This window comes from Lampris incognitus, chromosome 21, assembly GCF_029633865.1.
Source record: "Lampris incognitus isolate fLamInc1 chromosome 21, fLamInc1.hap2, whole genome shotgun sequence".
Lineage (NCBI taxonomy): Eukaryota > Metazoa > Chordata > Actinopteri > Lampriformes > Lampridae > Lampris > Lampris incognitus.
Window position 1 is genome coordinate 792,427 of NC_079231.1, and position 12,571 is coordinate 804,997.

The 12,571-nt window shown below is 46.6% G+C and overlaps 1 protein-coding gene across 1 annotated transcript in view; it reads right to left on the minus strand.

The window, feature by feature from the left end:
* The window catches only part of kalrnb (kalirin RhoGEF kinase b), a gene marked incomplete at its 5' end in the record, with an annotated part of 412,121 nt that overhangs the window by 231,883 nt on the left and 167,667 nt on the right, over positions 1–12,571 (minus strand). Inside the window, 2 exons of the mRNA XM_056301536.1 lie at positions 6,256–6,405; positions 6,639–6,777. Of these exons, the coding sequence (XP_056157511.1) occupies positions 6,256–6,405; positions 6,639–6,777 (289 nt within the window). The remainder of the gene's footprint in view (positions 1–6,255; positions 6,406–6,638; positions 6,778–12,571) is intronic.

Consider the following 12,571-nt stretch of genomic DNA (forward strand, 5'->3'; position numbering starts at 1 on the left):
TGTGTCACAGCCGTATTTAAGAAAATGAACATAAGGAAGGCTGCTGGCCCTGACACCATCTGCGGGCACACTCAGCACTACTGTGCTGACTATTCCGAAATCAAAAAATTCCAGAGAACTAAATGAGTTCAGACCTGTTGCACTTGCATCACTTGCGATGAAAAACTTTGAGAAAATTTTAAAAGATGAGGTGGTCTCCCTAGTTGGTGGCAAACTAGACACCTTGCAGTTTGCTTATCAAGCTGGCACGGGTGTGGAGGATGCAAAACTCTTTGTCCTCGACAGAGTATATAAGCACCTGGAGAAACCCAATTCTCAGGTAAGACTTTTATTTGCTGACTTGTCTTCGGCTTTCAGCAAGATGCAACCTCACATTTTGATCAAGTGGCTTGCTTCTTATTCTAATTTACCTGATCAGCTTTTAATGCTGCTTTTAAACTTTTTAACAGAACCCAGCGGGTTTGAGTTAATGGAGTCACGTCCAATGCCCTGGTTTCAAACAGCGGTTCACCCCAGGGTTGCGTGCTTTCCCCCCTGCTTTTTATGGTGTATACAGACAGCTGCAGGTCTTCTAAAGAGGGTAGCTACCTGGTGAAATTCTCTGACCATACCGCACTTTTGTCTGTTCTTCAGGGCTCGGAGTCAGACCACAGTTGTGTCCTACCTGCCTTTGTTGATTGGTACGATGATAACTTCCCTGACCTTAATGTGTCAAAAACTAAGGAACTTATCATTGATTTTAGCAGAAACAGTGATGAACCAACCCAAAGCTAGCACTATACATGGCGAGGATGTTCTAATTGTTGACACTTATAAGTACTTGGGAACCGGGTTCGACTCCCAACTCAAGTTTGATGTGAACACAGATTTAATTGTCAAGCGTGGACAACAAAGAATTAACTTACTGCAGAAGCTGAACTCCTTTAATGTGTGTAAATCCATGTCATGTATCTTCTACCAGTCATTTATTGAAAGTCTTTTAACTTTTTCCTCTATTTGTTGGTTGAACGGGTTGTCTGTGAAGGACAGGAGCAGCCTAAACAGTAGAGTTCAGGTCTGCTCCAAGATAATGGGAGTCCAGCAGAGAGACTTGTGCTCCCTCTGGGAGAAACATGTGGCCCAGAATGCAAAAGGAATTATTAGCCAATCTGACCACATCCTGTCCAGCAAATTCACTGTACTGCCCTCAGGCCGGCACTATAAAGCGCCCCCTAGGAAAACGTATCGCTATTCTAAGTCCTTCATTCCTTCTGCTATCAGGCTTTTAAATGCGGAGATTAGTCATTTTAAATAAATGCTTAAATGCTTTATATTGTTTAAACCACAACAGTTGGTTTATACCCTTGCATGTTTTTCGCATGGCTTGTGGGCCCATAAGTTCACTGAACGTTGTATTGGAATGTAACGTGCAATGCATTTTAGGATGTTTCATTTATCTATTTATTCATTATTTCTATTCTTTTAACTTCTGTGAATTTTTATCCTTCCCCTGGTCCTCGTATGAGTCTGCATGCAAGATGCAAGACTACACAAGGTGCCAGTATGCATCTCTTGCCCATGTACTGATCTGCCCATTGTCTCTGACATACCGCTGATTGCCGCTTGTTTGTGAGTTTGTGTATGGTCTGGGTAGATAGTGGAACTGAATTGCCCTTCTGGGATAAATAAAGTCTGAATCTGAATCTGATGAAGCCAAGTTCTGTAAAACCTGTAGTGTTTGTCAAATTGCTGGTAAGCCTAACCAAGTGGTACGTACCCCCTGTTCCTCTTAAACCCTTACCTGTGGTTGGCGAACCTTTTGAGTATGTGATTGTTGATTGTGTTGGGCCATTACCAAAATCAAAGTCTGGTAATCAGTTCCTGCTCACTTTATGATCTGCTACCCATTTTCCTGAAGCTATTCCTCTCCGCAAGATCACTGTTCCTGTAATAACAAAAGCTTTTTGATGTTTATCTGGGTTCCAGTAAAGCTGCTGTAGTGGTATACACTGACCACAACCCCTTGGTATTCCTCAACCAGATGTACAACCACAACTAGAGACTGATGCAAAGGGCATTACTGCTTCAAGAGTATAATCTTGACATCAGATACAAGAAAGCTGTTGACAGTGTTATTGTTGATACTTTGTCCCGGGTGTAATTTTCACCAATTTGACATGAGTTGTACTGTATAAAAAATTCTTATGGTGCAGTAACTTTAGAAACTATATTTGTGAGTGTGTTACAGCCCCTGACAATCCTCTGGCCTCTTTTTGGAAGAGAGTTGTCTCTCTCACTGAGTTTCAAGTCTGCCACGTCCCTCTGAGTGCTTGAATCACCCACACCTGAATTGGAACTGGACTGAAACCTCTTCAGCAGTCTGAGTTGATAAAAATGCTGCCTCACCTTTTTCCACCAGAGTTTTCATGTTAAGTGTCCATGTTAGGTCTTCAGTGATGTGAACACTGAGGTACCTGAAGCTGCTTACCCCATCCCCGTTGATAGAGAGAGGGATGTATGTCCTCCACTGTGTCTTTCTGAAGTCCACAACAAGCTCCTTGGTTTTGCTGACATTCAGGGAGAGGCTGTTGGCTTGAAACCACAGTGACCAATCCTTCACTTCGTCCAAGTATGCCATCTCACCGATGCGGGAAATCAGGCCCACCACTACTGTGTCATCAGCTGACTCAATGATGATGTTGGAGCTACTAGTGGCCACATAGTCATGTGTGTACTGACAGTACAGCAGGGGACTCAGGACAAAACCTTGGGGGGCTCCTGTGTTGAGGGTGAGAGAGGTGGAGGAGTAGCTACCCACGCTAACCACCTGGGTTCTCACTAGTAAGAAAGTCAAGGACCTAATTGTATAGGGAGGTATTTAGGCCAAGTTCCTTGAGCTTGGTGACCAGTCTGGGGGGGCAGTATGGTATTTAAGGCTGAGCTGTAGTCAATGAACAGCATTCTCACCTATTTACCCCCCATTGCCAAGGTGGGACAGGGTGGTGTGCAGTACATGGGAGATGGCATCCTAAGTGGATTGGTTGGGGCGGTAAGCAAACCGTAGGTGGTCTAAAGAGCTTGGGAGGGAGGACCAGATATGGTGCTAATAATCTTCTTAAAGCACTTCATGAACACAGAAGTGAGAGCTAAAGGACGAAAGTCATTGAGGTTGATTGGATTAGTTATTTTCGGTGCTGGTACAATAGTGGACCTCTTGAAACAAGTGGGGACTACGGACTGGGCCAGAGAAAGATTGAATACTATGATGAATATAGGGACCAGCGCAGGGGTGGACAATCTTATCCAGAAAGGGCCAGTGTGGGTTAAGGTTTTTGTTCCAACCAAGCAGTTACGCACCTGATCCCACTAATCAACCAGTAGAGTCTTTTTTTTCTTCTTTTTTTTTCAATTTTCCCCCTTTTTCTCCCCAATTGTATCTGGCCAATTAACCCGCTCTTTTTGAGACATCCCGGTCACTGCTCCACCCCCTCTCTGCCGATCCGGGGGTGTGCCCCAACCAACCACAGGAGGCGCTAGTGCAGCGACCAGGACAAATACTCAGATCTGGCTTCCCATCCGCAGACACGGCCAATTGTGTCTGTAGAGACGCCCAACCAAGCCGGAGGTAACACGGGGATTCGACCTGGCGATCCCATGTTGGTAGGCAACGGAATAGACCGCTACACTACCCGGACGCCCACCAGTAGAGTCTTTGCTGAGGAAATTGATTAGGAGACACAGGTATGTAATTGCTTGGTGGGAACAAAAACCTTCACCCACACTGACCCTTTCTGGATAAGATTGCCCATCCCTGGGCTAGCAGATCACCACGAAACTTTAGCGCCTGTCTGGGGATGCCGTCTGGACCTGCTGTCTCCCTGACTTTTCACAGAGCCCTCCTCACGTCATGCTCTGAGATGGTGAAAGCATGTCTCTGGCACTGAAACACAATTCCTCTGCTGTTTTAGCCGGCAAACTAATGCTACCACCCTTAGCCTAGAACATGCAAAGAAAGAGTTCAATGCCCCTGTCAGAGAAGTGTCGGCATTCACCGTGGTGGTAGGTCTGCCCGTGTAGTCTGTAATAGGCCATAATCCTCACCACATGTATCTGGTGTCAGACAGCTGGAACTGAGACTCCACTTTGTTCCTGTACCACCACTTCACATCTTTCACAGCTCCTCTTAGTTGATAGGCAGCTGCTTTGTACTCATCCATCTGCCCCGACACAAGTCCTGGATTGTGGGCAGCGGTCTGCACATTCAAAGTATCCCTGATGGATTTATTGACCCATGGCTTCTGGTTGGGAAAACCTCTAACAGTTACCATGGGTACAATATCGTCTATCAGCGTTGATGAAGCTCATTACCATTTCCATCAACATGCTGATGTCATCAAAGGAGATAGACTGGAACAAGTCCCAGTCGACGTCACTCAGCATGTCCTGCAGCGTGGCTTCTAATTGAGCAGTCCAGCGCCTGATCTTACTTGTCATCGGAGCGTTGTGTACAAGCAATTGTTTAACTCCGGAATCAGGAAGATGGCGACATGGTCAGATTTGCCAAACAGTAGGAGACAGGTAGCTTTGTAGCCTTCTTTAAATTGCGTGTACCAGTGGTCCAGTGTGATAACTCCTCTGGTGGGACAGGAGATATGTTGGTGAAAGTTCGGCATAACTTGTTTCCAAGTTCACCTTCTTGAAATATCCAGCCATGATGAGGGCTGGGTCGGGTTGTCTGGTCTGCCATCTATTTAGCACATCATGAAGTTCTGATAGTGCTGTGATGAAGTCGGCTTAAGTGGGATCTAGACAGCCATGACGATGACTGAGGTGAAATCATGGGGAAGGCAAAATGGATAACATAGGATTGTCAGATGTTCCAGGTGAAACTAGCAGTAGTGTGAGAGGGCTGTAATGTTCCTGGGGTCACACTAGCTCTTGTTGGCCATGAAACAGAATCCACCACCTTTGGATTTACTGGTTTCCGCTGTTCTGTTTGTGCAGAAAATTGCGAATGATTCCAAAGGCTGAATAGTTTGGTCCGGCACTATGGGGGTCAGCCATGTTTTGGTCAGGCATAGTATATTATAGTCTCTCCCATCTCACTGGGAATTATATCCTTTCCCTGATGTTGTCTAGTTTGTTCTCCAGGGATTGGACAAGCAGGACACTGGGCAGAGGTGGACGGGATGCTTGAGATCGTAGTCGATTCTGAATGCTAGCTCTTTTCCCCCAATTTTTACACTTCCCCGGAGGTACATCACCATTGTTGTTGTGTTTGGCGCGTTGCAGGATTCCCTCCCGCCACGAAGAGGTGGGGTATGTAATCCTTAATCCGATGAACCCAAAAGTAATCCGTGCCGATGAAATATGTACACAAATAATAATAAAAACTGAACAATCTCAACCAAAATGGCTACTGGACACAGACGCGCCACCTTGTCATCATCACCGCATCATTAATGTCTCCGTCATTTGAGGTTCTTTGAATTCCATAGACAATATGCACACATCCAACCAGAAAGTGAGACAAGCAGAAAGTCCCACATAAAATCTCCATTAACTCTGTTTTGGAGACATAAACGCTAGTGAACAGTTTCCTCCACATACGGTGAATTGTTCCTGTGCCTACATCCGTTTGGTAATGTTGTGGCTCTAAAAGAACTCGCCTGCGCTGAGATGGGTGTGGTGGCTCAGCTGGAGGTGTGTTAATGCAAATCTGCTGGCATAGTAAAGGTCTGGTGTCTATTTTAGTTTGATATTTCTCTTATGCCGCCACTGGCTCAGAACACATTCGAGCACAGTAGCTGCAGCAGTCAGAGCAGGCATATGGGAATATCTATCCCAAAGGGTTTTAATGGATGCTGGTCTATCCATTCCACCCATCCATTGTAAACCTCTGTTGGCTTCTGCATGATATGACAACACTGAAGTCAGTTTGTGAGTTATGTATGCTGGTGGCTTAACAATGACCTGCTGCTTCAAAAGTATAGTTTGTATTGCCAAAGTCTATAGGAACAGAGGCTATAACCGGACCACTGCAACAATATAGGGAAAGAATTTATCACCGACACATTTCATTCAGCCAAGTTCATCAGTACAGAGCGGTTCTAATAGACTTCCCTCTTCAGAAAACGACAGTAAAGCCTAATCCAACCTCTTTATCAAATCCACCTGTTTATAATACATTCATCCTAATCCAACCTCTGTATCAGTGGCCTGTGTGTGTCTTTGTTCAGTTTCAGCAAAATGGGGCCCTCTGTCTTCCCTCCTCACCTTGAGAAAGGCCTCCTTCTGCTCCATGTGTTTATTAAGGAGGGGGATGAGGAGGTCCGGTTGGCCCCAGCTCCCCTGTCTCTCTCCTCCGCCACACCAGTCCTCATCTCGACGGTACTCCTGCTCCAGACTTTCCAACACACCACACACCTGAAACACACACACACACATCAGATAGAGAATTACAGTACATTAGAAAACAAACCCTCGTTTCTATTTAAAATACTGCAACAGTATCCTTCCCTCCTATTTTATCCTATTTTATCCTATTTTATCCATGCATCTTGTGGAAATAAACAGAAACACAATAAAGCACACATAAAGACAACACACACACACATACACACACACACACACACACACACACACACAGCAGTGTGTACCTGTTGAGACGTGCGGTAAAATGCTGCTGAGGCGTTGACCAGTTTGAGACGATCTTCTATTCTCAGCATCAGAGTCTGCCAGTGTAGCGCCACCATCTGGGCACATGCCCTCACTGCCTCCGGATCATAATGACCTGCCCTGATGGAGAAGGAGATTGATAATGAAGTCTCCATGTCCAAACCGTCATCCTGGCTTTATAAGCTGGGGACAACAAACTTTAAGACTTTTAAAGCCATCTGCGAAAAGACTCGGCATCCCAGAAACAGTAAGTAAAGCCTGCACCTTCTAACCTGCACAGGTGAGAATCCGTGTAAAGGTTAAAAACATGGCAGGCTGGACTCGGTACTCTGTGATCTTAGCACAGCAGGACAAATACAGCTGCAGATAAAAACATTAAAGTACCCCACCACTCAAACATGTTTGTGTCACCTAAAATGTCTGCCTTGACTATACTGGCTGCTATGTGTGCAGTTTGTCAGGACAGCGGTGTTTTCACATCCCTCTACTGTAGGGGGAGCTGTCTGTGCACTTACCTAAAATCTGAGATTCAAACGCAACATTTCCGCTGTATGCACTTGAAATATGACTGCCGCTGCTGAATTTTTTTTTTTTTTACGAGAGGAGAGGAGTGAGGAGGAGGAGAAGAGAAGAGGAGAGGGCTCGGTCTCATCTCTTTAGAAACTAACGTTTTATTATTTTGCTTCATATGTGGGTCAGGTCACACACCTGAGGAAAGTATATAAAGGAGAACCGTTGCACGTCCCTGATAACGTCAGCACAACGAGTATAACACGCACGAGTAATGTGCATCGCGGATTCAGGAGTAGCATCCGCCGCAGGGAAAACAATGCTGCAACGTCACACGAGTATCATACAGGCACGTTACAGCAAACACAATCATATGATACACAAGGCTGGATTACGGACCGGGCATGCCGGGTGAGTACCCCGGGGCCCCGGACCACTAGGGGCCCCAAAAGTCAGGGGTATTGTGTTCGCGTATAGTAGGGATCCCCAACCATAACTTACAAGGGATGTTTGTTCCAACGCTGCGTTGTGATGCAGGGCTCAAGCTAGTCTCTATTGATGCGGGGCCCCAAGCTACAAAGGCTCTATTGATGTAGGGCCCCAAGCTACAAAGGCTCTATTGATGTAGGGCCCCAAGCTACAAATTCTCTATTGATGCGGGGCCCCAAGCTACAAAGGCTCTATTGATGTAGGGCCCCAAGCTACAAATTCTCTATTGATGTAGGGCCCCAAGCTACAAAGGCTCTATTGATGTAGGGCCCCAAGCTACAAATTCTCTATTGATGTAGGGCCCCAAGCTACAAAGGCTCTATTGATGTAGGGCCCCAAGCTACAAAGGCTCTATTGATGTAGGGCCCCAAGCTACAAAGGCTCTATTGATGTAGGGCCCCAAGCTACAAATTCTCTATTGATGCGGGGCCCCAAGCCACCGTCTCTATTGATGCAGGGCCGCAAGCTACAAAGTCTCTATTGACGGAGATTGGCATAGTGTCGACTACCATGTTGGCTATTTGCATTAGTTTTACATTTCACATTGTATAGTATTATTTGCATAGCCTATCTTACGGGGCGGGGGGGGGGGGTGCTCAATGGACATGTGTGCCCCAGGGCCCCCTGGTGGGTTAATCCGGCCATGATGATAAGAATATGCAAGGAAACACATCTCTGTCATATGCAAGCTAGACAATTCCTCCTGCTCATTACTGGGCTCATCCGGAAAAGAAGTACACACAGTACACACGTACTGTGTGTACTTCTACTACAACTACTGTATGGGCCTTCAGAGCCCTTCTGGTGCTGGTAGATATATAGAAACCTCCTGGCAGGCGCGCTTTGCGAGCACACACACTGGCTTCACCTCCGCTGCTACAACTCCACCCTAGAAACGACACTGAAACATACCCCGGGCAAGCTAGATGTGGTACGTCACATCCCATGCCCATGGCCCAGCACTCCCTCGCAGCATGGAGCCGCTCCAACTCTCCCTCCATCTCTCTCCCGGTCTGCACCAGCCCGCTGTCTCTCTCGTCTGTCTCAGTCATCGGGTCTATTCGCCTCCACCCAGTGTGAGTGTGATGGTGGCGGCGAGGCTCCACTTGACATGCTGGCTCAAGAGAGCAAAACAGTGGCTCAGTGGCCAGCAGGGATGATAAAGGCTGGACAATCAGGCCAACTCGCCTCAGGTGTGTCCTCCTCTCCACTGGCGCTAACAAGCCACAGCGACCCTGGCCAATTTGCTCTTCTCCTTCAGAATCACTTTCTGGTTTGACCATGTATGGCCATGGCCGGATTAACCCACCAGGGGGCCCCGGGGCACGCACGTCCATTGGGCACCCCCCCCACCCCGTCAGATAGCCTACGCAAATAATACTAAACATTGTTAAATGTAAAACTAACGCAAATAGCCAAGTTGGTAGTCGACACTATGCCAATCTGCATCAATTGAGACTTTGTAGCTTGGGGCCCCGCCTCAATAGAGACTTTGTAGCTAGGGGCCCTGCCTCAGTAGAGAATGCAGTTTGGGGCCCCGCCTCAATAGAGACTTTGTAGCTTGGGGCACTGCATGAGAAGAGACTGTAGTTTGGGGCCCCAGCATCAATAGAGACTTTGTAGCTTGGGGCCCTTCATCAGTAGAGACTGCAGTTTGGGGCCCCGCCTCAATAGAGACTGTAGCTTGGGGCCCTGCATCAGTAGAGACTGTAGCTTGGGGCCCCGCATCAATATAGACTTTGTAGCTTGGGGCCCTGCATCGGTAGAGACTGTAGTTTGGGGCCCCAGCATCAACAGAGACTTTGTAGCTTGGGGCCCTTACTCAGTAGAGACTGCAGCTTGGGGCCCTGCATCAGTAGAGACTGTAGCTTGGGGCCCCGCATCAATAGAGAGTTTGTAGCTTGGGGCCTTGCATCGGTAAAGACTGTAGTTTGGGGCCCCAGCATCAATAGAGACTTTGTAGCTTGGGGCCCTTCATCAGTAGAGACTGCAGCTTGGGGCCCCTGCATCAATAGAGACTTTGTAGCTTGGGGCCCTGCATCAGTAGAGACTGTACCTTGGGGCCCCACATCAATAGATACTTTGTAGCTTGGGGCCCTGCATCAGTAGAGACTACCTTGGGGCACCCGCATCAATAAAAACTTTGTAGTTTGGGGCTCTGAATCAGTGGAGACTGTGGCCCTCACATCAATGAGACTTTGTAGCTTGGGGCCCTGCATCAGTAGAGACTTTGTAGCTTGGGGCGCTGCATCAGTAGAGACTGTTTCTTGGGGCCCCTGCATCAATAGAGAGTTTGTAGCTTGGGGCCCTGCATCAATAGAGACTGTTGCTTTGGGTCCCTGCATCAATAGAGATTAGTTTGGGCCCTGCATCGCGACGCAGGGTTGGAACAAACGTCCCTTGTAGGGTATGACTGGGGATCCCTACTATACACAAACACAATACCCCTGACCTTTTGGGGCCCCTCGTGGTCCGGGGCCCCGGAGCACTCGCCCGGCATGCCCAGTCCGTAATCCAGCCTTGTGTATGGCCGAATTACTCCTGTATTACCACTTACTATTTTGTAGTGTATAGTAGGAAACAATACAGAAACAGCTGTCTCAAAGAGCTGGGAATGCGCTGCTGAGCCCAGTGCATTATGAGTAAGTCAGCCAAGTTCTGTTTGATCACTTCCTGAAACGATTCCTTTGCTCGTGTCTCTTTGTCTTTGGTTCTTGAAAATAATTTCGCGATTGACTACTGATTTTGGATGACGGACCTCGGACTATCTTCAACAGAGATATTTGGCTTTGACCGCTGCCTGGATTGAAACGCTGATTTTTGGAAGTCGGGCTCAACAAGACGCTAGCCAAGTTGGTGGCTGGCTAAGCTAACTAGCTGGCTAAGCTAACTAGCAGGCACAAACAAAACATCATGGTACCAAAAAAAGATCCTGCAGCTGAGGAAGTTGACGATAAAAAAAGATCGCTTGACTTTCTGGCGGAGGAGGTTGCAGTGGTCAGACTCAACAGAAAATGATTTTGGACCTGGTGGAAGAAGTCAAGGCCCTGAGGCTACAAAAGAGGGCCATCTTCCTGGAGAACTGGGTGGCCGATTTGAAGCAGTACACGCGAATGAACGACATCATTGTCACAGGGCTGGAGACTAAACCCCGCTCATATGTCCGGTCAGAGGTGACGACGAACGGTGGGGAATTCAGTGAGCCAGACTCAAACTCTGTGGGGCAACAGGTGATTGCTTTCCTTCAGTCTAACTGAAGTGGACAATACCAACATTGAGGTATGTCACCCCTCTCCCTTGGAAACAAGAGTGATGAGGGCACCCCAGTGGCTCACCTGGTAGAGGGGTACCACATCAGGCTGAGTTATCGCCGCAGTGGCCTGGGTTCGAATCCGGCCCAGGCCCTTTGCTGCATGTCATCCCCTCTCTCTCCTCTGCCTTTCCTGTCTCTCTCAACTATCACTATCAAATAAAGGTGAAAAATGCGAGAAAAAAAAGAAAGAAAGGAAAACGAGCGTTTTAAACTGGCCATAACAATAAGGTTTTCGAACAGGAAGCATAAAACTGCATTACTAAGGCAAGCAGAAAAACTGAAGGGATCAGATGTATACTTGGACGAACATCTGACTAAACAGAATGTAGACATGGCCAGAAAGACACGCTTCCTGAGAGAGAAGAGGGAAATCCAGTATACATGGACAACAAACCGTAAAATCTTCATAACATTAAACAGAACACCAGAAGAGGCCAAAGTGCTGGTCATCAGAGACATGGAGGAATTGGATAAATACCAGTGAGTCCAAAAGAACAACACAAGAAGGTAGTGAAAAATCTGAAAGAGTGACTAAATGCACTACATACAACCATGACAAGTTCTGAAAGAAGTCATTCATCTCTGTCTGCAAATAATGAAGAGCGAACAACAAAGATTAAACATTTGATAAACTGGGATTGAAAACATTTGAATACACTGAGCATAAATCACAAGATATGGAAAATGATATGGATCCAGAAAATAATTTCTTCAACAATAACAACTGCTGTTATTACACTGAGGCTCAGTTTAACATGAAGGTTAAGTCTGATCATAAAATATCAATTATCCACTTGAACAGCAGACGCCTATATGCCAACATCCAAAACGTCAAAGAATATTTAAGTCAATTCAAGAAACTGTTCAATATCACATACACATCAATGGGGTGGAAGTGGAGTGTTTCTCCAGCTTTAAATTCCTTGGAGTCCACATCAGCGAGGACCTTTCGTGGACATTAAACACCTAGGCCCTTGTGAAAAAGGCCCAGCAACGCCTGCATTTCCTGAGGAGGCTGAGGAGCGCCTGTCCATCCCCCAAAATTCTCACCAACTTCTACCACTGCACCATAGAGAGCATCCTGACCAGCTGCATCTCAGTGTGGTACGGCAACTGTACCTCAGTAGACCAGAAAGCTCTGCAGCGGGTCGTCAAGGCAGCAGTGGTGCCCCCAAGGGGTGGCCAGGGGTGGCCATGGCCACCCTGATACTATCCCTGGCCCCCTCAGCCACGAGTCGAATATGCAGAATATGCTTCTGATTATGCAGAATATGCTTCTATCTGATATTTTACATTAGGTTCTGTTCATTTAAATCAATAATGTATATTTTTCACAGTAATTCATGTCAAAGAAAATAACAAATGCATAGCCAGGCAGCCAGCCGCTTTTGATTGTCCGTCACTGCGTCACACATATACAATATAACAATGAATAGTCTAACACGTTACAATATATACAGATACATAACACATTAAAACAGAATTGTTGTGGAACTTAAAATCTTAACTGTACCGGTATTAAGTCTATGCACATCAGATATTTAGAAACATTAACTGTAAAAAGAAAAGAAAAGAAACCAAAGTGTTTCAGTATGCGATTCC